The following is a 26,126-nucleotide window of genomic DNA, read 5'->3' as shown; positions in this document are numbered from 1 at the left end:
TTTGGGGGGGGGGTGGTATGTATATGTATGTACGTATATATATGTATGTAGAGTATATATACGTATATGTGTTTTTTATGTTTAAGTATGACTTTGCTAAAGATTGAGGAGTAATGTGGTGAACAGAGAATGACATAAAACCCATCTGCCATCTACTTGGCTCTTGGCGTATCTCAGTGCGCTAAGAACCCACTTTCTTGGGGTCACTCTCAGATTCAGGAGAAAAGCTGCAACCAAGATGGTATCTTCCTTTTGTGCTAGAGCCCTGCCCGCCTGCCCGTCCCCCTAGTTCTCTCCGCCTGAGTATCCACCTCCTTGTGAATGGCTGGTACTAGAATGTCTGCCACCTTCAAGGCTCACACTTGACTGCATACCACTGAGATGTGGCCTCACCGACCACCGTATCTGAATGTGACACTCCTGCAGATGTCAAAAAAATTTAATGTTTATTTTTGAGAGAGAGATGGGGGGGTGTAGAGGTGCAGAGAGAGGGACACAGAATCTGAAGCAGGCTCCTGGCTCCAAGCTGTCAGCACAGAGCCCAACATGGGGCTCGAACCCACGAGCCGCAAGATCATGACCTGAGCTGAAGTTAGACGCTTAACTGCCTGAGCCCCCCAGGCGCCCCGGGCCTCAGCGAATTCTAGAGCTGTAAGAGTCGTCAGCGACCCCCTGCTCAGTGAACAAGAATGTTGGAGTTCAGAGTGTTCTTCCACTCAAGCCTGTGAAGGTGGCTGTAATGGGAAGAGGCGGTTGTTAGGTCTTTCCTTAGATTGAGTTTAAATCTGCCTCACTGCAACTTGAACCTATTGCTTCTGGTTCTTTCCTTCGTTGTTCTCACAGACGGTTATCAAGACACTCATCTCCCTGCTCACCAGCCGAGGACATTTCCACTGCCCGATGCTGCCTCCTTTAGGATGCCACATGATGGTCTCTCTTCTGAGCAGGAATAGCTATAGGCCTGAACAAATAAGGACACAACTTGGAGTCATAGATTCAAATGCCTCCCAGGACTGTGCCAGCGGTGTATTAAGTGAAGCAGTTCAGTGGGGACACTTCATCCGAGGGGCAGCCTCGGCTCAGCTCCAGCCCATTGCTGTCATAGCAATGAACACTGAACCCAGTGTTGCCGGAGCTTCAGATTTTTAAAGTGAAGCAGGAAATCTGGATTTTTATGTGGAATCTCCTGGTTTTGAAATGTTGGCAACCAATTTGAGTTGTTTTCTTTAAAAACCTCGTGGGCCTAACAAAACACATGTGTGGGCTTCATGTGATGCTGTTTGCCAGCTCACAGCTTCTAAAATAGACATATAGGTAACAAGACAGTATAGTCTGGTCGACGCCAGATCATACTTGGTAGGGCGAAGGTGACCGCTTCATGCAGGCAGCAAGCTGGGCGTGAGTTGTCAGGAGTGCCGGTCGAGACCAGAGTTGTGGGGCCACCGTCGCGAGAACAGCGCGGTGTGCCCTTTCCATCAGACTCTCCTGTCTGCTTGATTGGCTTTAATTTCATGTTTCCCAGGAGACTAGATACTTACAATTAGCATGCGAGTGGGGGGAAAACCATGGGAAAACCACTATCTTGCTAATATCCACAAGTATCCACTTGACTTACGTGACCCTTTGGAATGGGTTTGTTTGATAAAGTATATATTCCCCCAGAGCACTTGGCACTCACCCAACAAACCAATGTTAAGCATTTCCTGAGAGTGAAGGACTTCTTGTTTTTTAAATCATCTTACTTAGAAACACAGACACCTAACTATTCCTCTCAGATTGCTCCCAGCAGAAAACTTTCCCCCAGACTGCCAAATGCAATATGGCTTCCTACAGCCCAAGTGGCTCCAGACCCCCAGTCACGTGGCCTCCATGCCTGCGTCTGTGCTCTGTGTGCATGATGCACCGGGAATCAGTTAAGTCAGATGTTTCACTCGGCCCTGTTCTGAGGAACAGTTTGAAGGCATTTTCAAACGATTGTTAAAGAAGTTGAGCGCAGCAGCCATGTCATGGGCTGTGGGGCAGGGGGGCACCGTGAACGGGGGTGCATCCGTGTTTCAGGCAGTGCGGCGGGGAATTGGGACTTCAGAGTTAAATTTGCAGCTTGTGGGAGACACTGTTTTACTGTGTCTCGAGTTCTCCTAGCGGAGTCGGGGGCTCATAAAATACTGTCATTTATTCAAAGAGTTTCCTAACAGAGTAATATCCCTTTATTAGTAGCTCTTAGGAAGAGCGATACGCTCTTGGAGATGAATGTGTAATGGCTAAAAGTATGTACTTAGGGAATGGAGTGCTATCCCAGAGCAGGAATCACGGGAGTCTGACTAAAAGGTAACCATGTCTTTGGTATTGAAGGAATAATTATCTTGATTCTCTTGACTCCAGGCCAGGAGCGAGGCTGTCAGAAATCTCAGAGGGAAGCCTCTTCAGGTTTACGCTGAGGGTACGTGATTGCCAGATACAGTGTCTGTTCAGAAGGACTCAGAGCAGTTTCTCATCTGCTATCTCGATTGGATTCCTTCTTCTGTGATGGGAGAAGGGGCAGATAATAGTTCCATTTCACAAATGCACACACATTCCTCCCCTCCACCCCCCTCTCCATTATACTCTCAAGTGTGTGTGTTAGAGGGTAGCAGAGGAATATCGAAAACGCCAGGTAGTGTATATGTGCTTTGGTTTTTTCAAAGATCAAAAGAAGCCAGGAGCCTTTAAAAGGTTTCACGAGGTGGCCTCCAGCAAGCAGTCCATTTCCCATTGAGAGCATTGGGGTATTACAAAAGAAGGGCTTTAATTGAGCAATCTAGTTTGGAAGAAAACCTACATTTTAATGGTCAGAGAGCAAGAGGGTGGGGGTGAGGGGGAATTTCAAACAAAGACACTATTTAAAAAGCCTAAAACTGTCTTCTCAAAGGCTTGAAATAATTTGTTGGGAAACTTCAGACCCTTTACTTTTTTCCTCCCCTCCCTAAATAAAAACCAGATTTGTAAAAAGGAAAAAAGATCCAGTATTGTTAATTGTATTTCAGAAAGTGCCAGAGAGGGAAATATCCCTGTAGTTTTAAACACTGTCCCGGGAGGGAAATGGGCAAATACACTGCTTCGCATAAACAGTCTCTATGTACCATAAATAAACCTTTAAAGAATGAATTCCAGACAGTTTTGTTTAGTGCAGGATAAACTAAGAAAGGGAAAGACGTGGGCCAGGGACTGGCTTGTGATCTGAGACCTTATGGCATATGGACAGGTATTTCTCCCTTCGCCTCTATAAAGCTTCTGGAAGACTTCAGCGGTTTTCGTCTGCAGGAGGCAGGAATAGACAGTTTCCTAGTTTTATTAGGAACTTCTGAGCACACACTGCTTTCTCCAGAATCCGTTTTATAACAGGAAACTGTCTGCTACTTAAGTAAATAAGCATCAACTTTGTATACTACCGTATTTGATTTGTCAGTTACTGCAGGAAAGAGCCCTGTTTGGCTCTTTCCCTCTTTCATCTCTTTTACTTCAACCAGAACAACCTGAAGGTGGCAGAATAATTCATACCACAGGCTGCATCTCTCCACTTTTTCCAATGTGGGAGGCACCGAAGCAGTAAAGGACAAGGTACAGAGAAGTTTTACCGAAGATCCAGAGTACTTCCTTGGTTCAGACAAAGCACATTAGCCATTCAGAAAGGGGATGGTGTCTCTCGTGAGGGTTTTGACAGCTTGGTAGAGGTTTCAAAGTCTTTGCTACTCCGAATGGTTCCTCATTTCAGTGTTTGGTTGCGATGAGGAAGTTGGGGTAAAAAAGCTTCTGCCTTAAGCCTTTGTTTGGATCTCATTTCCTCTACTCTGAGAAGAAAGTAATGCTCAGCGTTGTTTTGGCAAAACAAACTGTCGAACCAATGTCCCACCTTCCCTGGCAGGTTTATTGTGTGGCTCTGAGCAGGGCCGTTAAGCCAGCCGGGCCTCAGTTTCTCAATCGCCACCGCCTAGACGGGTGAAGCACGCATGAATGAATAGCAGAACATTTTTCAAGAGCAACAGCATAATCCTCCATTCTGATCTGCAGGCTTTCCACCTAATGGGTGGTTGCTCTCGTGGAAATGAGCACGTTCAAGTTTAAGATCTCCTAATAACTGACTGCACGAGTTTGGATCATCCACTTAACATTTCTTTGGTTTCATTTATTTTAAAAAATGAGAGGGTTAGGCTGAATTAACCTAAGAACGCTCTTAATCTCTGAAATGTTTTGTTCTCACATTATTTAGTAGGAGGTTACTCGTGACTTCCCAAGGCCCCAGATCCAGGCGCCTGTTTTCTGACCTCATCGCTGTAGGGCCCTCTGCTGGATTCGGTACTGCGGACCTCCCCATTCCTTTCTGGTTCTCCCCTTAATTATCCTGCTTGTTGCTTTGTCTTCTTCACAGCTTTCTTTTCCTCTACTTCTGGCCCACCTGTTTAAAGGCCACTCTTTTCCTCTGAGAACCAAGCTTTCTGCCATATCACTTGCCCATTTTTTTAAAATCCTATTATTGGTCTTTTATCACCTGTAATTTTAGAAGCTCTTCACTTTTGTCTCTGATATAAGTTGCAAGGTTCTTTCCTTTGTTTTTTCGTTTGTCTTTTCGCTTTCTTTTTGATGTGTATATATATGTATATATAAGAAATCTGAACAAAATATTAACGGAGCATATACAGCAGTGCATAAGAAAAGAAATAGAACTGGAGCGCCTGGGTGGCTTAGTCGGTTAAGCNTTATAAAAAAAAGAAAAGAAATAGAACTAAACTGGGTTTATTCCAGTAATGTAAGTATGGTTTAACATTTTCAAAGAAATCATGTAATTTATTGACAAACCACATTGACAAAATGAAAGACCAAAAAATATGATTCTCTCAATAGTTGCACAAAAGCCTTTGGACAAAATTCAGCATCTATTTATTATAAGAATTTAGCAAGCAAAAAATAGAAGGAAACTGCCTGAATCTGATAAAGTATATGTATAAAAAAGCTACAGCACACATACTCAATGGTGGGATGTTGAAAGCAGGAAAGGTGCCCATCATCACTACTCTTCACTGTCTTACTGGAGATTGTAGCCAGTGCAATAAAGCTAGAAAGATTAAAGAAGATATAAAAGGTATAAGAACTGAACAGGAAGATGAAAACTTTATTATTTGCAGAGACTATAAATACGTACCTGGAAAATCTGAAAGAATATACAGAGAAGTTGTCATCTGAATGAATAAGTAAATTTAGGAAGGTCACTAGAGATAGTGTACAATGTTAACGGAAAGGAAAAATTTGAAGGATATAGTTTAGAGCATTGTTAAAACATCAAATACAGTATCATTATTTATGGCTGTGTAACCAACCACCCCAAAACTTAGTACTTTAGAATAGTCATTTTACTTGCAGTTCTGTGGGCTGGACTCCGCTGAATGGCTGCTTCTGCTGGACTGACCTGTGGTTACTCATCTGGCAGTCAACTGAGCCTGACTTGTATACGATCACCTTATGTGTTAAGTGTGGACCATAAGGATCATTTTTAATCCACCACAGATACCTAGGAATAAATCCAACAAAGGGTGGATGTAAGACCTCTGTATGGAAAACAATTGAACTTTATCAAGAGAAAAGTGAACTAAATAGGTAAGGGGACATATGACATTAATACATTGGAAGACTCCATACTGTGAAGCTGTCATTTCTTCTCAAATTGATCTATAGATTCAGTGCAATCTTGATGAAAATTTTAACAGCTTTTTGTGGCAGATTGACAAACTGATTCTAAAATTTAATTAGACATGAAAAGTTCAAAGAATAACCAAGGTGATCCTGAAAACAAAAACAAAGTTGAAGAGCTTATTCTCTCAGATTTCAAAACTCATTACAAAAATACAGTAATTAAGACAGGGTGGTAGTGGCAGAAGGCAGGACAAAATGAAACAAAGAGAATTGAGAAACAGACACATAAATATGGTTAGTCAACTTATGACAAAGTTTACAGCGTACTGCAGTAGGAGAGAGGGAGATCATTTCAGTAAACGTTACTTAAGCAATTAGATATCCATCTGGAAAAAATGGATCTTGATTTCTGCTTCACACCTAAAAAAATCAGATCCAAGTAGATTATAGATTTAAATGTGAAATGTTAATAAAATTTTTTTAGGTACACATAGGATGTATCTTTATGACCCTGGTATAGGTATAATTTCTTAATGAGGAAACAGAAAGCTCTTACCATAAAGGAAAAGATCAGTAGGTTGGATTTCATTAAGAAAGGTGTTAGGCTGAGCGAAATAAGTCAGGCAGAGAAGGACAAATACCATATGTTTGCACGTATAGGAGGATTAGGAGGAACTTGACGGAGGACCATGGGGGAGAAGAAGGGGGGAAATAGTGGGGGAGAGGGAGAGAGGCAAACCATGAGAGACTCCTGAATGCTGAGAAACTGAGGACTGGTGGGTGCGGGGGGGAGGGAGGAGATGGACATGAAGGAGGGCACTTGTGGGGATGAGCACTGGGTGTTATATGGAAACCAACTTGACAATAAACTATTTGTAAAAAAAAAAAAAAAAAAGTCTGATCATCAAAGAACACCTTTCAAAGAATAAGTAGTTACAGAATGGGAAAAGAAAATTGTAATACGTCTATTCACCAGGGACTTCTCTACCAAATATATATGAAAAACTCCTACAAAGCAATAAAAAAACAGACAATCCACTAAAAAATAAGCAAAAGACTTGAGTAGGCACTTCACAAAAATGACCAATATGTGTGTTAAAAGGTGCATTCTTCAACAGGACAATGGAAATTAAAACCACACTGAGAGGAGTGTGCGTGGCTCAGTGGATTAAGCGTCCGGCTCTTAGTTTTGGCTCAGGTTGTGACCTTACAGTTTCGTGAGTTCAAACCCCACGTTGCGCTCTGTCCTGGTGGCTTGGAGACTGTTGGGATTCTCTCTCTCCCTCTCTCTGCTCCTCCCCCACTCACAGTGTCTCTGTCTCTCTCAAATAAGTAAAATACAGCTTAAAAAAAAAAAAAAAAAAAGAATCACACTGAGATACCATTACACACCTATCAGAATATTTGTCTTTTAAAAGGGTGTCTATACCAAGTGTTGATGAGGGTGTAGAACAACAGGAAGTTTCATAGGCTGCTGAAGGGAGTGTAAACCAGTTTAGCTGCTGGGGACAGCTGTTTGGCAGTACTGTATATACTAGGGCCGAATGTGTATATTCCTTGTGACACAGCAGCTCCACTCCCAGGTATATATTCAAGAAAAATGCTTACAAATGTGCTCTCAAAGATGTGTGCATGAAGTTCATAGAAGCATTATTCATAATAGCAAAAAATTTGAAACAGCATTACTGTTCATCAACAGCAATAGTTTAATAAATTGTGTTTATTTATATATTGGAATACTACATAACAATGAAAATTAAGCAACTGCAGCTGTATGTAACAACCTAGTGATTCTCACAAACTTAACATTGACTATAAGAAGCCACTGTGTGAAGCTAAGAGTGTTTATTTCTATGTGATATATATTACTTTGGATGACTTTTTTCCTAATATTATACTTTTATAATTACAGGGAAAATCCCTATTTATAAATATCAAAACCTTGACTCTCATTGGAAAACTGATTTGGCTTTCATGGAATCCAAAATCATAGTACCCTGGAAGGCCATCAAATGGCTAAAGTATGTCATTTCCTTTCTTCCCTAACTAGGCCCTAAAAAGTACCTTGGGATTTCCACTGATTCGATTTGAGGATGCTGTGATTAATCTGGATCCATTTACTCGGGTACATCCCTATGAGACCAAGGAGTTCATCATCAATGATATCCTCAAACATTTCCAGGAGGTGAGCTTTGGAGAAATACTTAGTGGCTGGAACACAAGCAGAATGTTTGTTTTGGTTGTTGGGGAATTTTGGTTACTAAGACATTACTGTTGAGAACCCAGTTAAACATTTGCTGTGTTAGGGGTCAGGTCACAGCCCACGAAGCCCATACACATCATGAAAATCCTCCAACAGTGTATTTGATTTACAGGCTGTTAGTCTTGTCCCTCAGAGAACTAGACTTGGGGGCTTCCACTAGGTTAGTAACAGCTTTTAAGGGTTTAATTGATGCTTTAATGGTAACACAAAAGACTATGACCTCTCTATTTACTGGGCATGGGCCGACGTTTGAAACCACATCAGTATTCTTGGAGCCTGTGAGATCCTGCCATAGCATTGAACTTCAATTTTTTTTTTTTAATCAAGTTGGACATTTTCCGTTTTGTATTTATTATTCAGACTCTTCGATAAATAGATAGGTCAAGATCATATCAAATTCATTAACTGTCTAAGTCAAAATATATTCTGTTCCTGCTTCCTTTTCTCCCTCCCCCTTCCCATCTCCCTTCTTTCCTTCTTGGCTTCCTTCTTCAACTTTCCTACTTGGTGATGTTTCCACTAAACGGTAGGGAGAGTGACAGAGCAGAAAACCTTGGACCCTGGACACAGAAAGTGAAGGGCTGCTGGCTAGATCTGAACGTGACTTCTTTATGCACCACACCCTGCTGATTACAGGGGGCGCTACCAAATACTTTCCTCCCTCATTTCCTTCTGAAACTCTCCATGCTTCTGAGTTTCCTATTCATAGAAACAACAGAGAGTGTGATGTATATACTAACAAATGTTTGTAAAGAGTCTTTCCTGTTGCAGAGCTTTTATTTATTCTTCGGAATGGTTTTGAGGAGTATTTCTGAGTGCAGGAAGTAATCCCTGAGATACATGGGTTGGGAGAGCTTAGGTGGAGCTCATGAAAACCTAGGAACTTGCAGTTGATGAGAATTCAGAGGTCACTGTGGTGTTGGTGAGGATGGGGACAAGACAGATCTCTGACCTATTTGCCTGGGACATTCTACCTGCAAGTATCAACAGGTGCTGGTTTTCATCTTCTCTTTCTGCTCCATTTGACAGGAACTCCTTAGCCAGGCAGCTCGGATCCTGGGATCAGTGGACTTTCTTGGCAATCCCATGGGGCTTTTGAACGATGTTTCCGAAGGGGTTACTGGACTGATAAAGTATGGAAACGTTGGGGGCCTTATCAGAAATGTCACACATGGCGTATCAAACTCTGCTGCCAAGGTAAGGAATTAAAGGTGAAATTCCATCGTCATTAACCTCATGGGTCCTCTACATTACCGTGATTCCTGTCATAGCTAATAGGCTGTGAGAAGTCACAGCCTGTGCTTCGTTACCCACCTGCCCTGCCTCCCCTCACCTCTGACAACCAGGCACCAGGTCCACCAAGCCCTCTACAGTATCTCATCTTCCTTCTCTCCATCACCACTGCCTTTTCCCAGGCTCTGGTTGTCTCTTCCCTGGGCCACTGCACTGGCTGCCTGACCCTCTGGACCCCACCGCAGCCTGCACAGGGCCACCAGAATGAACTCACTTTTTAAAACATAGGATTTGAGGGGCACCTGTGTGGCTCAGTCATTTAAGTGTTGGACTCTTGGTTTTGGCTCAAGTCATGATCTCACAGTTTGTAAGATCGAGCCCCACGTTGGGCTCTGCACTGGCAACATAGAGCCTGCTTAGGATCCTCTCTCTCCCTCTCTCTCTGCCCCTCCTCTGCTGTGCTCATTCTCTCTCTCTCTCTCTCTCTCTCTCTCTCTCTCTCTCAAAATAAATAAACTTAAAACATAGGATTTGATGAGGCACTTGAGAGGCTCAGTTGGTTAAGCACCCTTCAGCTCAGGTCACCAGCTTACTTACTGTTTGTGAGTTCTAGCCCCACGTCGGGCTCTGTGCTGACAGCTCAGAGCCTAGAGCCTGCTTCTGATTCTGAGTCTCCCTCTCTTTCTCTCTCTCTGCCCCTCCCCTGTTCATGCTCTGTCTGTCTGTCTCTCAAAACCGAATGTTTAAAAAGAAATTTTTTTGTAAATAGTAACAACGAAAAAAATAAGAATTGATTGTGCTGTTTTCCTGCCTAAAATCTATCAGTTATTTCCCATAGCTTACAGGATAAAATCCATACTAAAACAGGCTTCTAGAGCCGTGGATTACAGGTGTAATTCTCCTGTGTCCTGCTGTCTGGTTGACTTTTGTTCACTAGCCCCTTGTTTAGTGGACATTGTGTTATTCCACAATTTATTTATTTTTGGGAGGAGCTGATTTTAACGTGTGAAGTTGGGAAAGGAGAAGGTAGTTGGAGGGGAAGTGATGTTTGACGACATGTGGAAGGCCTCTGCTCCCCTCCTCTTCCTGTCAACCCACAGACTTTCCTCCTAAAGACTGACCTTTTCCTGAAGGAACCGGGTCTGAGAAGGCACCTGTGCTCTCAGCTTGTTTCTGGTAAACTGCACTGGGGTGAAGTCACAGGTGCGTCTATGCCATGGGCCATGCTGATGGAAAGCTGGCTTTAGCATAAAGAGGCTTTAGCATTGCCACACAGGAGGCTGTCTTGAAGGGCAGGTGCAAAAGTGAGTTGAACACTTCTGTACCGCACGGTGACCTTGGTGACGGTGTGAGAGCTGGGGATTTATTCCTGTTTTCTAAACTGTCTTCTAGAGATGATAGTTCTTTATTCAGATCCATTTCTGTTATGGTAGTTCTGTTAAACACTTTTTGGCTTGTGGTTCAACATAGACAGTGCTGTCAACTTTTATAGCAAGGGTGACAGGTAGAGAGGAAGGAGTGACATTAAAAATGTTTATTTTGAGAGAAAGGGGGGAGAGAGCGCGAGTAGGAGTTGGTGGGGGGCAGTGTGCAGAAAGAGAGGGAGAAAGAGAGAACCCCAAGCAGGCTCTGGGCCATCAGCATAGAACCCAGTGTGGGGCTCGATCTCACGCACCATGAGATCATGACCTGAGTCGAAATCGTGAGTCAGGTGCCTAACCGACTGAGCCCCCAGGCACCCTGTAAGAGAGACTTTCTAAATCATGGGTGAGAAACAGACTCAGGTTCAGAGTCTAAATGAGGATGTCTGCTTCTGCCTTTTATCATTTCTCATTCAGACCTTGGACCTTCACCCCACGGTGACCTGACGCATCCTAGTGGTGGTGCGGATTGCCCAGCATTCCTTTAGCTACTCAGAGTGGTGTTAACAGCACTTAAATATTCACTTGTAAATGCCCGGCTACAAGATTTTATTTAATTTGTTGAAACTCTAATGAACGTAGAAAGCCGCTTTGGTTTTATAATTACGTTCTTTGTTTTTGTACCCCTGGGCTCTGCTTTAATTTGAAAAAGAAATGCCCTTTTGGTTTATTGTGAGGCCTTCCTCAACTGGAACTGAAGCGCACCTACTTCACAGGCTCACTGTGAGGATAAAATGAGATAGAATGTTATGAAAACTTTGAAACATACAGGCTGGACAAGAGAAGTGGTTCCTCACTTTGACTCTTCTGTTTGCATTAACTTAAAATGTTCAGACGTTACCCACCAGGGAACCATTAACGCCCCTGAAATGAAAGCCAGAGTGTTCCAATCTCCGGAGGAGGAGGGTCTCAGACACAAGGAGTGGGGGAATCAGACCCCATCTGGGCCACTTTGGCTGGGAGGAACCCTCCATAGGTCACGTGCACGAGAGTGAAGAAGCTGGAAACCTGCCTGTGGCCTCTGCATGGGTGAGACGTTGTGTGGGTTTCTCCAGAGTATCTGTGTAACATCCTGATGAAAAGGGCTGCCCTTTTATTTTTTTCTTTTTAGTGTTTGTTTTTGAGAAAGAGAGGCAGAGAGAGGGGGAGACAGAGGACCTGGAATGGACTCTGCACAGACAGCAAAAGGCCCGATGTGGGGCTCAAACTCACAAACCCTCAGATCATGACCTGAGCCAGAGTCGGAAGCTTAACCGACTGAGCCACCCGGGTGCACTGGGCTGGCCCTTTCTTTATTCTCCCTCTTTATGGAAGTCTCATTTGTTCCTTCGTTCTTCTGCTTCCCCTGGAAAACTATCTTTGAAGCCTGCAAGTCCACATGAGAATATAACTCACGCAGAAAGGGCAGAATGTTCCTTATCCCAGCCCCCACCCCCAGGTCTCTATGAAGCCCCAGGTGGCAGTGATCATGCATTTTATTGGATGCCATGCTTTATATTGTCATCGGATTTGCATAAGGGGCCTGTCTTCCAGGACCCAAGGCCTCTTGAGTGGGGACCCTGCTCCCCATGTGGTTGGGGTCTCCTTCGTGTATTTCTCTCGCCTTTAGTAAGCTAATCAGTGTTGGCGTCACAGGCCGCTACTCAGAGGAATTGCTGTGATACCCAGAATGCCGAATGTGTTATAACAATTATATCTAAGATGAGAAAGCAACAAAAGGTCACATTACCGCTTCTTGTTGGAACCGTGGCTCGCGAAGCCAGGTCTGTCAACTGAATACCCGCCCAGATCGTCTGTGATTCTGTTGGCGTGGAGTTTGGCTAAAGATCTCCATTTTCTTGAAGTTTTGTGGGTTGAAATCAGACCTTTCATGTTCCTTTGGGGGAATGTTTTGTTTGCTTTTGTGTGTACATGAGAGAAGTTTAAGGAAGTGCAAATGACCACAATAATCAACTGCTGGCCTGTGGGAAGTATTCCTTTAAAGGGTGCCTGAGTCCTCTTGATTAAAGGGGTCAGAAGACAGACCCCCACCTCACCAACACCCCCCAGCCAGCACCACTTGGCTGCAGAGACCAGAGGGCTTTAGCCTTGGTTCATTGCATTTTGAGTGGAGCAGAGCAGCTCCATAAACCGCTTGAAAATCATTAGAAATATTGTATATATGTGTATTTTTCTGGAGCAAGGGTCTAAAGTTTTTATTGGGTTGTCAGAGAGGCTTATGCCTCCCCCAAAATCATACAGCATTATTTGCAGACACAGGATGGTGCGTTGAGGGGGAGCGTAGGGCTGTCAGTGGGGATACCTGGGTTCTAGCCGCTATTCCTGCCTTTAGGTAATCTTTTTCTCTGTTAACCTTGAGGGCCTTTTTTTTCAACCTATGAAAAGATGATAGTGATTCCCTTCATCTCGCTGACCTGAGGAGCAAAAGAAATAAAGTATGTGAAAACCCAGTGAGAAGTTAAAAGGGAATTCATTCTGGGGACACCTGGGGGGCTCAGTCGGTTAAGCATCTGACTTCAGCTCAGGTCATGATCTCACACTTCACGAGTCCACCCCCATGTCGGGCTCTCTGCTGACAGCTCAGAGCCTGGAGCCTCCTTGGGATTCTGTGTCTTCTCTCCCTCTCTCTCTGCTCCTTCCCCACTCATACTCTGTCTCTCTCTCTCTCAAAAATAAATGACACATTAAAAAAAAATTTTAAAAAGGAAATTCATTTCGTCCCATAAGAAGATAATAGATTCACAGGTCATACTTATCTCTGGATAGATGCTGTGAATTATTTGTAGCAAATTTTGTATTTCAGGCCCATCATATCCACTTCTGGCATATTATAGTTTTAGCAGTTTTTTAGTTTGTTTAATTTTATTTATTAGTCTCAAGGAAATACAGCTGGGAAGTAATCTGTGCCCTTTACCCCCTTTATTTCCCTTAGCCTTTACTTCTCCTTGTCAGCCCCCGGAAACCCACTTACAGATTCCAAATCTAAGGTGAAACGACTTAAGGACTGGCTGCCAAGCTGGGAGCATGTGTCCCGGGATTCCCTTGCCTGGATTTTGGCAAAAGGACTATCCCTGTGCATAGAACTTCAAAGATCTGAACCCCTTCTAAGGCCATGACAAAATGATCACTCCTAGAGTCCTTTCGTGGAATACGGCCTTTAAAGAAAAGCACAGCATTTCAAATTCCAAAATTATGTCAGAGGAACAGGTTTCTTTCTGCAGCGTAAACTGCAAAAAGTGTACTTTTACCCAGTCAGGCATCACATGAGTATCTGTAAGACCTTCTCCTTCAAAGCCAGAGAATTGAAGAGATGCCCATTGAATAGATTCCCTCTCTTATGTAGACTCAGTTTTTCATGTCCCTGATTATCGTGTAATATTTTTCATATATTTACAGAAAAATTACATAATTATTCTAAAACAAAAAAGTGTTTCTTGAACTGAGAAAAGCTCAGACATCAACCAGAGAGCGAATGATCCCCTTCCCTTTCCTGCCCCTGTAGAAGCTCAGTGTTTGCTCTGGACAGTTGTCACTCAGTCTTCCCTCAGGGAGCCAGCAGCGTCTTGGTCTCTTCCGGTGAAGGGGAGGAGCCCTTTCGATCGTCACCAGTGAGACCCTTGCTCCATTCTGTCTTGCTTTCCATCCTTGGGCTGGTGTCTTTATCAAGGCAAGGTGGAATGCTTTTGATCACGGGTGACTTTTTGATCCCAGGCATCTTTTTTTGGTTTTAATTTATATTTGGGGAGGGAGGTGGAGAGAAAGGAAGAGGGAGAGAGAGAGGATCCCAAGCAGGCTCCACACTCAGCGAAGAGCCCCGACATAGGGCTCTATCTCACAACCGTGACATCATGACCTCCGGCAAAATCATGAGTAGGATACTTAACTAACGGAGCCACCCAGGCGCCCTGATCCCAGGCATCTTTTGACTTATGTTTATGAATGTAAATATTTTAATGATTTTCTCTGTTTTTAACTGAGAGTATTTTCGTCAAAATCATGGAAGAGCTAGAATTCAAGGTTCCTGACTCATTAGATGTTAATTTTGCTGATAACCTTTGCAGTTGAATGGTACGTTCATTTTTTTCACTTTTGCTTTATGGTGTTTGTTTCTACGAAGCCCAAATTTCCCAGCTCAAATCCTACAGATCTGAATTTTTTGTCAAAGAAATGGGAATTTTCTGTTGGTTTTTGGTAAACACTTTTTATTCTGCATCATTTTTGTCATTGTTTTAAATCAGTTTGGTTTGTTATGAGTTGGATAAAGACCTAATAGTTTTATGTTATTTCTTGGTGCAAACAGCATTAGTAGGGGAAAGATAGAGGAATAAGGTTGAAACGCCCTACTTCATTATGGAATACTTACTAATTTATAGGCATTTATTATTTTTTTAATGTTTTTATTTATTTCTGAGAGAGAGAGAGACAGCGTGAGCACGGGAGGGTCAGAGAGAGGAAGACACAGAATCCGAAGCAGGCTCAAGGCTCTGAGCTGGCTGTCAGCACAGAGCCCGACGCGGGGCTCGAACCCACGAACCGTGAGATCATGACCTGAGCCGAAGTCGGACGCGTAACCGACTGAGCCACCCAGGTGCCCCTATAGGGCATTTATTGACCACCTTCTGTTTGTTGGGCCTTCTGATAGAACTCTTATATACACTGTCTTCATGTTAATCTCTACCCTTCAAAACAGGAAATGACTCTTAGAGTGTCAAATAATTTTTTCAAGTTTACACAACTAGAAATGACAGGGTTGGGTTTGAAACCAAGTCCTGCTAATTCGAAAGGCCTTGTTTTTTTTCCCCTACATGATGTTTTTCCCTTTGCGTGCACAAGGTTTTCTTCCAGGCACTATAGAGAATGTAAAGAATTAGTTACTGCTAATTTCCCACCAGACACTTATTATTTGGCCTCGTTTTGTTGGCTGGTAAGGTGACTCCCATCATGTCGTCTGTGTCACAAAGCAGGCCCTCAGGAAAGCAGGCCCTCAGGAAATGGTGGTGGTTGTGGTCATTGCTGTGGTAGATTGGTCATGACCTTCACCATCCTTTTGTGGTTAGTGGGTAGTAAGTGACGGCAGACATGATACACTTATGTGATACCATTTGATCATCAGAATAACCTAGTCAGTAGGTAGGATGGGCAGCATGACCCCATTATATAATGAAGAAACTGAGGCCCAGAGAGGTGGGGTGACTTGCCCAGGTCAGTGAAGTAACTCTGCAGAGCCAAGCTCTGCTCTTCTGCACTCGCTACTCCATTCACATTTTTAGTTACACGTTTGAGATACCCTAGTTGCTTGGTTTGCTCCAGTCATGCCTCTCTATATTAAAAAAATAAAAACAACAAGAATAACAAAAACGAACAAAAAGCCCTGCCCAGTCTTTGAATGAACTTTGATAGCCTTCAGGAAAACCGTCTGAAGAGAAATACAAGCAAGTGACATAAGAAAAAGAGAGAGAGAGAGAGAGAGAGATTGAGCCTCAAATCATCTCAGTTTCGGTGGTTGAGTGGAAGACCTAGCTAGGGAACTTTAGGTCATATTTTGTTCTAGTTATTTGGTCTCTGTTTGGGGTACAACGGGCGGAGGAGCCACTTTCCTCCCAGGAGAACATTTCACTGGCCTGTTGTGTCCAGGGGGCCAGATCTGGGACATAGCAGTGACCCAGGGGACCTGCACGCAGGGGTTCTCAGCCCGCCCCTTCCATTAGCCAGTCTCCTGTCGTGTATACTGTGACTTTGCTGAGGGTAGAGGGGTCCATCTGCCTTTTGTTTAAGAAACAGCATTTGTTTGTGTTTGCTTTGTGGGCAGTGTATTTATAAGGCTCAAACAAGACTGAGAGCACTGTTTATCCAAGGCAAAAGTTGTATCTGTGCACAGAAGAATGTACTGAATGCCTGCCTCCATGGCTCCTGAAGGGAAAAAGGAGATTTATGACGTGTACCTGTTTTTGTCATTATGTATGACTGCTTCATTTTATAGCTGAGCCGATTATCCTCATAATAGCTTTTCCATGTACCGAGAAGCAAGTAATAGATGAACGCCTTCTTGTAAGTATCGGGGTTTCAGTGCATTTAAGTTGGCACGAAACTTTAGGTTAAGTGAAACGCAGTTCAGACAGTACTCTATCCCTCGGAGAATGTGGAGTTTGCTATTTTCAAAAAGGCTTTGATCTAAATAAGTCCCCCAAGGGATTTCTTTTCCAGCGAAGAGGAGGTGTCTTCAAGCTGTTGTATATGGAGAAATGACTCAAAGTCTTGGCAGCAGAGTTTTTGTTTTATTTTCCTCTGATAACCTGGAATGCTAACATGGTTTCCTTAGTCTGAGCTCTTTTTGGTTAGAGGAAAACTTCAGATGCCAAATGACCCATCCGTGACCTATCCTAACTTGGTCAAATCTCAAATATCTGTGGGAACCAGAAGTGTGTTGGGTGACATGAGAGTCCCGTGAGTGACCAGTGGCCTACTTAGCAGCCGTGCTCAAGAAGGAGCTCAGGAAATCGGGTCTCACTGCCCCCTTTTATCACCCTAACCAAGCGGCCCAACGGGCAGGAGTGGCAGGGAAATGACCAGACCAGCAAAGCCCTATTTTTGAAACAGAAAGATTGGAAAGGTTCACATTTGTCTTCATGCCCTAATAATAGTTCAGTTAAGAATCAGGTCCTTAAGTTATCTTTTTCGACTGAACATCTCGTATTTCAGAGGAATTCACTCTGTCTTTCAAAACTACAGTCTGTGTGGTGGAAAAGTATGTTCAGTTGCTAAATTGAAAAGGCAGGAAATATTTGTGTCCCCCAAAGGATAGTGGTTTTCGACCCCAGTATAAACACGGTGAGTAAAAGAAGAATATGTTCAAGCTCTCTTGGGTTGACCGGTCACCCCCAGGGATGTGGTGGTACATCCTTTGTCTGCGTTTCAATGTCTGTGATTCATACCAGGGTTTGCCCTTTCTTGCAGAGGTGAAAACTATAATCTGTTTTGATAAACACATGAAGGACACATCAAGTTCTGATTCTTGGCAGTGAAAGGCCAAAATCCTCTGTTTGGAATATCTTGTCTGTTTTCCTATACTTCTTTCTCCCTGGTAATTGTTCTCTCTGGAAGTCTCTCTCCATTTCGAACACTGACTCGGAGTGTTCTCTTAGGAGAACAAAGGGATTCCTTAGTCAGTATTGTCCTTAAAGATCAGAAAGAGACATGCATGCTACAGCCTGCCTAAGTAGCTACCGTGTGTCAGGTGTGGGACTCGGAGCTTTCCAGAGCCAGTCTCATTTAATTTTCCCATGGACCCCGTAAGGAAAGAGGTATTATCTCTCTTTCACAGATGAGAAAAACAAGACCACAGCGGTCAGTGACCTTGATTAAAGCTTAATAATGAACGCTGGAGCCAGAAGTTTTAGAAAAATGTGGATTTGGAAGTCTGCCTGTATATTTTTCCTCCACACAGGGCAGCTTCACAGATAAAATCCTCCACTAAACCCAAACCATTGTAGAAGCTAGGACGCAAGCAATTGGAAATGGCATCATTTAAAAGTAAAGCTCAAGCAGTTTTCCATTCATCGCCTACTTTAACTTCTCAGTGTTGGCACTCGGGGTTTTTCCAACTGCCATTTCTAGGCTTTCCGAATTAGTCTTTACTACCTGGGGACCCCCCCGCCCATCTCATGGAAAAGGGTTAAAATGGGAGAAAAGGACTGGAAGAGCTGTCCCTGTCCAAACAGCAAATGTAGGGACTCGAAAGCACTTGAATCAGATGATTGCACTTTCTCACACGCTGACGTGCCCGGCCCAGGATCTGTTCAGATTTACATAGCAGAGGATTTGGGGCGCTCGGACCTCTGCTGCTACCCTGCGCGGGCTGAGGAGCAGGCCAGAGCTTCGGACTGCGTCAGGGGTGCCCGATAGTGGTCTCCCTCTGAACATGCGTGTGGACGGCTTTCCATAAGCCGTCTCCTAAACTTCGCTGCTTGTAGCATTTCTAAGCCACTAGGATGTACTTTTAAAGCAAAAGATTTGATGTTTCAGGACAGAGTTTGTGAAAGTAGGGAGAGGGTGCTTTCCCCTGCAAACTGAAGGCAGGAAGGAAACTCATTTTCTTTCATACTCCTTTCCTTTCTCGCCTCCCCTCAGTCTATGGGACAGCGGTTCAGATTTTGGAGGTATTTCTGTCTCTGGGCTCTGCTAGCAGAGGCTCTCAGGTGCTTGGTAATATCATTGCTTGAGTCAAGGAACCACATGGAGAAGGCTGGGGCAGCATGTTGTCCCTGAGAGCCGTGTGGTTAATTCTACCAGCCCGCTGTGTGGTTTGCTTCATGGAGGAAAGGAGAAGTAAGATTAACTTACCAGAATTTAAGCATTCCTTATTGGGATAATAATAATACTGCTGTATATTTGTTTTGATTTTTAGTTGTTGATGAAGCCTTCATATACCTGCGATTCTTTCTATAAGCCTGAAGTCAACAGGTGATATTATTCCCACCATCAAGAAGAAACTGAGGCCCAGGGGCACCTGGGTGGCTCAGTCGGTTAAGTGTCCAACTCTTGATTTCAGCTCATGTCACGATCTCATGGTTTGTGAGATCGAGCTCCACATCGGGCTCCATGCTGACAGCTCAGGACCTGCTTGGCATTCTCTCTCTCTCTCTCTCTCTCTCTCTCTCCATCTCTCTCTCTGCCCCTCCCTCCCTCACACACCCTTTGGCACACACACTCTCTCTCAAAATAAATAAAAACTTAAAAAATTGAGGCCCATGGGTAAATAACTCACCCAGAATGGCCAGATAGAAAGTAATAGAGCTTTGCATTTTTTCCTTGGCTTCCTGAATTGTAGAACATTGCTGGACAGGATTTCTTGAATCTTACCTGATACTATAGAAACTGACATCTACTCCGTATTTGACCTGGGGTTTCTATCATCAGTGTTGTCTGTTAGCCTTGTTAGCATGTCCCTCCCCACTACAGAGAGGGTTTCAGAGAACATGGATGGAGGAAAATGTATCTTTCCCTCTTAGAGGCTTCCCGAAGCATTCATTAACCATGGTGCTCTTGGCGTGAGATGTCTAGGAATCCTGTGTTTGGGAGCACACAGACACAATGTGTGGTGGGAAGAATTGTAGGACCAGAGTTTTACGGTGGCGTGGAGGATAGTAGGGTGGACAATTTAAGCTCATGTCAAGACATTACATTAAATAATTTCTACAGTGTTGGAGGTAAGAAGAAATTCCCCCATGAGAGAGACCATGAAAGAAAAAGAAGGTACTTCCAGAAGGGATGAGAGTCTGACTTTTGCTTGGCTTTCCTCGTAGCCAAATGGTGATGTGTCTAGGCCTGACTCTTGAAGGAAGCTCAGCACGTCCTGAGGTGGTGACGTGGGGGCACAGCTGGTCAGTAAGTGACAGAGGCACACCACACTTGACCTCAGATGGGCACATGGGAAAGATTAAATACCAGCGGGGAAACCTTCCTTGCCATTTTTGAAAACAAGGATGTCTCCTAGTTTGGCACATGAGGAGGGAGGAGATAAACCCCAAAACCAGGAACCACATTGGGGAAGACAGGTAAAGAGTGAAGAGAAAGTGACAGCTAACTGTCCAGGTCACTTTCTATGTCCCCAGTCATGTTTTTTCTCACCTTTGCACTCTTGTTCATAATCCTGCCTGTTTGGAATGCCCTTCTCCCTGTCTCGAGCCAGATGGCTCCAAGCTTGTAAGGTCCAGTCCAAATGCCCTGGGAGATTCTCCCCACTCTAAATTTCAAGGGCACCCTGTGCTTCCGTTAAGGCACCACATTTGCCCTTGGAAAATAATAGCCAGTTGTGCACCTGTCTCAAACATCCACCAGGCAAACATTTGTCATGGTCACATGCTAGGTGCTAGAGCGTGAGACTTACAAAAATTTTGGGTTTTTTGAAGGCTGTGGAACAGGTAAAGCAGACAAGAAAAGGGAGAATGAGTATTTGCACCTGGGATCCATGCAAACCACTTGCATTTCCCCAGGATACATGCTGTGGGGGCCGAGGGACAGAACGCTGTATTTTTCGAGGGTGAGATGGGCTTGAGCAGCACTGTGAGCCAATTTTCTGTGTGCTCCTGTGCATCCCGAAGTGGACTTACAGCTCCTGAGAGGCAAAGATCTTATTTGCTGTCAGTTGTGTTTTTGTCTTTGTTTTTTTGCCAGTTTCTCCTGTGAATCTTTATTATAGGAAAATGGAAGTGACGCGGGCCGTATCCATGTGTGTGCTCCTCTGTCTGGGGCTCTCCATCGGCATTTTCCCATGGTATTCCTTCAGCACATGGTCATTACATAAGGGAAATGCCTGCTGGACTTTTTGTGTTGTCTAACTCTTTTACAGCTGTACAAGTTTACGTGTGACTTTCTTCCCAAACACATCCGAAGCCAACTGAGATCCAGATCATGCTGTATGTATAGAAACACCTAAGAGGAAAAGGCTTTTGGTTTTTCAGGGTCCTATTTCTCCTCTCCCATCCCCATCCCTCGGCATCTAGAACATTGACCAGAATCAAACGAGGCCAGGCACACATTTTAGGATCCCGCCCAGGCTCTGCTTAAGGTATCAGGAAGCCTTGGGAGATGGTTGTAGGGGAAAGAGAGGAAAACCCAGTTCCTCGTAATCTAATGAATTAAAATAACACTTATGGGAAATATCTGTTTGCTTTATTAGAGAAAGATGTTTAAGTAAACATTTCCTGCAAGCTATTGAATTTATAGAACAACACATTAGGTTTGGAGGCAATCACTTTCAGTGTTTTCACTGAAAGGAAAATTAAGCAGAACATAATTCCGAAAACAGTCCATTGTTTCAGCTTTGATGCCTACGAATGTTTCAAAGCAGGATATTATGGCCAGTGGGATTATATTTTCTTTCCTGGTAGTGTGCAAACTGGCAGGGAGGATGCCAAAGTTAGTTCTAGAAGAAGAGCTTCTAATCGCTCCTTGTCCTTTTATAGACATGTCACTTTTGCAGCGCACTCTTGCTATTATTTGTTTTTCAAAAACTTAAACGTACATTAAAGAAGGCAGGCATTATTTACACTTGACAGAAGAAGGAATCAAGTCACAGAAAAGGTACTGGACTCCTGGAGGGACAGGGAGCTTGCAGAAGACAATGAGAACCCAGGGCTCCTGAACAGCCCAGGCTCTTCCCCACAGACGACATCGCTGCCCTAGAAAGCAGTCTCTCATCGGGAATTGCAGCACTTTTGTGTCTAATTGAACCTTGCAGCTTCCTGCCGGGGCCAACCGGGCAGGTGTGACAATCACATCCCTTTTTGTGGCGGGAAATTCAGTTACACGAGTTAAGTGGTTTTGCCAGAACCATGTAGTCAGTGCTGATACCCGGGCCTCACGACTGTATAGCCCCTGCTTTTCCCGCCAGACTGTCTTCCCAGCAGGGGTGGTGGGGGTGAGCTGGGGGGCTTCTGGACATGAGGAGACAGAGGTGACCCTTGTTTTACTTTCCAAGAGAGGGCTTTGTTCTCACGGCACCCGCGCTGTGGCGTGTGAATGACTGGCTCTGAAATCCGTCAGATGTGCAAATCTCCAGCCGCAGAACTGCTAAGAAACCAGCACAAGGGCAAAGCCAGATAGACCTCAGCCACCTACTGCTACCTACCTGCTACATACCTGGTTGATGTTATGTCCAGTGGCATCAGCAAGGATTGTTCAGGATTGCTGCAGTCTGATATTTAAAACCCAACACCAGGGGCGCCTGGGTGGCTCAGTCAGTTAGACGTCTGACTTCAGCTCAGGTCATGATCTCAACAATTCGTGGGTTCAAGCCCCACATCAGGCTCTGTGCTGACAGCTGGCTCAGAGCCTGGAGCCTGTCTTCAGATTCTGTATCTGTCTCTCTCTCTGGCCCTCCCCTGCTGGCTCTCTTTCTCTCTTGACTCTCAAAAATAAATAAAAAACATTAAAAAAAAGTTAAAAACCAACGCCAAGACAAGTTGAGGTGCTTCAAGGAATAAGCTACATGGAAAGAGAAGTATTCTTGGAACTGAACACAAGGAAGAATTTACCACTTGTTTCTCTATAAAAGGGAAAACGCAAGAGTGAATAGTGTCTGACTTCAGATTTACCAAAAAAAAAAAAAAAAAAAAAAATTGAAGGCTGAGAAGACTCGTTTTGCTGATAATACTTTATCTGGTATCTTCACTCTCTGACCTCTCCCTTTCCGCCTAACCCCAGCTTGTGTTCCTCCTGAGGGAGATCTTGAGCCTGTAAATCCTGTCACTCTTCCCAGCTGAACGCCACCAAGCCAGCTCCTCCCAGGTTCAGAGCCTCAACACAATCTCTGACACATTTGTGGACACTCGTAGAACACAGATCTGGGAAAGAATTTGAAGGTCAGCTTTTCACCCTCTCAAATTGCAGATGGAGAAACTGAGCCCCCGTAAGGTTCTCACAGCTCGTTAGTCGCTGGGCCAGCTCTACAACTCAGGGCTTCTTGGCTACAAATCTTGGTGTTGTCTTTGAGATGGGAGTCAGCAGGTTGTGGGTGTCCGCTTCTTGTCCTTCTAGAAGGGAAGGAGGAAAGAGTAGTGGGCTCAGGGCCCTGACCTTGGGTACCTTTTCTCAGCATTCTTGACATTGGTTCTAGGTTTGTACGATACGTCAGTCTCCACACGAGAGCTCTTTGAGGACCAGAGGCCAAGTCGTATTCCTCTCAGTGTTTTAACCGCAAGCGCTGTGCATGGTATTGCAGAAAGCTCTCGAGGGCTTGATGGGCCAAACCAATCTGTTCTGGGAAAAGGTCAACCCACCGGAGGCGGGAGGGAAGTACAGCTCCTTCGAAGGCCTCAGGTCACCGGTCCTTCAGTAATGGCTCGTCCAGGGAGCAAACCCAGGCAAAACTGCACCTTACCTGAAAGCAAAACAAGAAAGCTCCCCTGCCCACAAGACACAGATAGGGAGCCCCCTGCACAGAGTTAGGGAGCAGCTGATGAGATGAGCTTGACAGATAACTCTGCTAGGCACGTAGCCTTTGGTTGATGCCACAGTCCACGTAACTTTGTTGGTTAAAAGGGATTTTTTGAACTTTCCCCGAACGTTTATATGTTTATCGGCATGGTGTTAATTACAACTGCTGTTACCGGGCTCCTGAAGCCCGTGTGAGTTAGGAGACGGGGAGGGGAAAAGAGAGCCTTCAGTGTGGGTTCTAACCGAGCGGAGAAACGGCTGCTCGCCCTTCCTCCTCCTCTCGCGGAATGCTGCAGCTAGGACCGTGTTCCGTTGCCCGCCACCCAGCAAGCCTGAAGGAACTCGACTATGAGAACACTTGGATCTGAACGTGTGCCTTTTCTGATTCCTCCTTGGATGAGGGATGAACTGCTGCCCATGGCTGCGGGGAACAGAATGACTTCTGTGCTGAGCCCCGTGGTTGCTGGGAGTTCGCACGTTGCCTTCTGCACAGCCTGGCCACCCTCCTGTCTCCTGTCTGGGCGAGAGGGGGAGGGTTCTGGACGCCCCCTGTGCTGGCGTGGCTGTGGGGTTGCCTGTCACTGGGCTGTCACTGTCCTAACCGAAGTAGGGTCCTGAAACCGGCACTTTTTGCCTTTCGCTTTAATCTGGAACACTTTAACAAAACAGCAGACCAAATGGTGGCTGAGTCCTGACCCTTCTCCAGGCCCCATGTAACCACCTTCTTTCTGTCTTAAAATCTTCCTCTGGGTTCAAACCCTCAGTCACTCCGTGGAGCCCCTCCACTTGCTTGTCGGAGCAAGATTGCAAAGAGTTAACACTTTTGCTTTTTCGGAAAGTTATCTGTGAAGAGTATTAGTTGTTTAATAAAGCGTGCCTGCCCTCCCGATGAACCCGCCAGTGACTCTGCAGCTGGGGTCATCCCAAGTTCACGCGGTGGACTTTTGACTGCCTTCTCTGTCTGTGAAAACAGTCGGCAGCTCCTGCGGGGATCATTCATTCAGGCCTGTAACACAACACTGTTGCCAATGGGCACCTGCTGGGCGGCTTCCCAGGAGGCCTGGGAGGGGGATACCAAACTCCTCAGGCATCTGCGGAGATAAGAGCGGCAGGGGGTCTGCTGGGAGCCCGCTCCCCGGCCGCACTTAGAGCCCACTGCCCGGCCAGCAGGCTGGTGTCAGAGTGTAGCAGGGCGCCCGGGCAGGATAGGATGTGAGCTAATTAAAGGCCTTTTACAAAGAGGAGTAGAAAGAGCGCATGTGTGTGTGTGTCCCTGTGTGTAGGGGGAGGGGGGGAGGTTTGGCGTGCATTCCCCAAATTTCTAGCACATTCTTTATTCCTCTCTTTTATCCCTCAAAACAGAAGAAAAACAAAATCTGAACGTTTGGTTATTTCTAATCTTGAGCCGTCATTCATTCTGCCTGATACTGTATCAGTTTGAGCTGCTATTTGTATAGAATTACATAAACCCCCAATGACCTATTTTGCCTCATTTTCCCAGGAGCCCTCTGTTCTTGAACTATTGTAGGTGGACTGCTTGAATTTTGCCACCTCTTCCCCCTGTTTGACACATCTGGGCGGAAAGTTCCAACTTGCCGTGTGCTCTAGCTTTCCCCCCATCTGCTTGGAAAAGCCACTCGCCAGCTGTAGGGGGCGCTGCTGAGAGGACGGAATAGATTTATATACCTTAAGCGGTCTTACAGCTGAGTCACTGAGATGGTGGCCATGTGGCGTTATGGTTTGCAGCGTCAGGGCATGCGCGATCTTGAAAATGCTGTGAAGTTCTGGCACAGGAATTCATTTTACAGTTAAGCTGACTTAAGGAAAAAAGTCACCTGACAATGTTTGATTTACTTGCTCTTGTTTGTTTATTTAGCCTCTATGTCGCCCCCTCCCCCCAGCAGTAAAATGAACCTATTTATAGACCTAGGTACTTTGAAGTCTTGGTATTTTCTTCATCAGCCTGGTAGTGATACATTTCTTGAAAGCAGTTTTGTTTGTTGAGCACAAACCCAAGCTTTCATTGTATGATTTCTGATACAGTTCACATAAGCTTGACTGTGTCAAAGAAACGTTTAGATCAATCTTGTACTACATGGTAACAATCCTAGGAAATTCCAATCGAAAGCCAACAGCCTGCTTCCTTCATTTCTGGACGGCTGGTGTATCTGGCTTTGTCTGTTTTTTGATAAGGAGTAACCACAATGTTAATTTTGTATTTCCTTGCCTTTGTCTCACATAATCTGTTCCCAAAGCGGACCGTCCAGGAGGCTTGTTCACGGTCATGTGATTTGTGAGAGAGATAGCCAGAGAGGAGTCATTAGCCTGACCATGGGAGCTACCATAGTGGATTCTTTCTACTGGTGTTTAAAATGTTAATTACACTTCTCTTTTCTTCAGTATGGCTCTATAGAAAACACAGGAAAGACGCTATACTGATTTAGACAGTTGAAGGGAATTTTGAATTTCAGCTAGTGGCTGAATGGGTAGCTTAAAAAACAATACTAACATTTACTGACTGCTTCACTGACTGTGTGCGAGGTACTATTCTGAGTCTTCACAGGAATTGATTTACGTAATCCTCACAATGACCCCGGGAAGTGCTAGTC

General features: G+C 44.7%; 1 protein-coding gene across 3 annotated transcripts in view; it reads left to right on the top strand.

The window, feature by feature from the left end:
• Positions 1–26,126, top strand: part of VPS13D (vacuolar protein sorting 13 homolog D) — a 251,706-nt gene that overhangs the window by 158,119 nt on the left and 67,461 nt on the right. For all 3 annotated transcript variants that reach the window (XM_077763779.1, XM_077763778.1, XM_077763781.1), the window contains 2 exons: positions 7,715–7,849; positions 8,957–9,124. In XM_077763779.1, the coding sequence (XP_077619905.1) occupies positions 7,715–7,849; positions 8,957–9,124 (303 nt within the window). The remainder of the gene's footprint in view (positions 1–7,714; positions 7,850–8,956; positions 9,125–26,126) is intronic.

Source organism: Crocuta crocuta, unplaced genomic scaffold, assembly GCF_008692635.1.
Source record: "Crocuta crocuta isolate KB4526 unplaced genomic scaffold, BGI_CrCroc_1.0 scaffold13, whole genome shotgun sequence".
Classification (NCBI taxonomy): Eukaryota; Metazoa; Chordata; class Mammalia; order Carnivora; family Hyaenidae; genus Crocuta; species Crocuta crocuta.
Note: the sequence above shows the minus strand (reverse complement) of the source record. Positions and strands in the feature narration are given on the sequence as shown.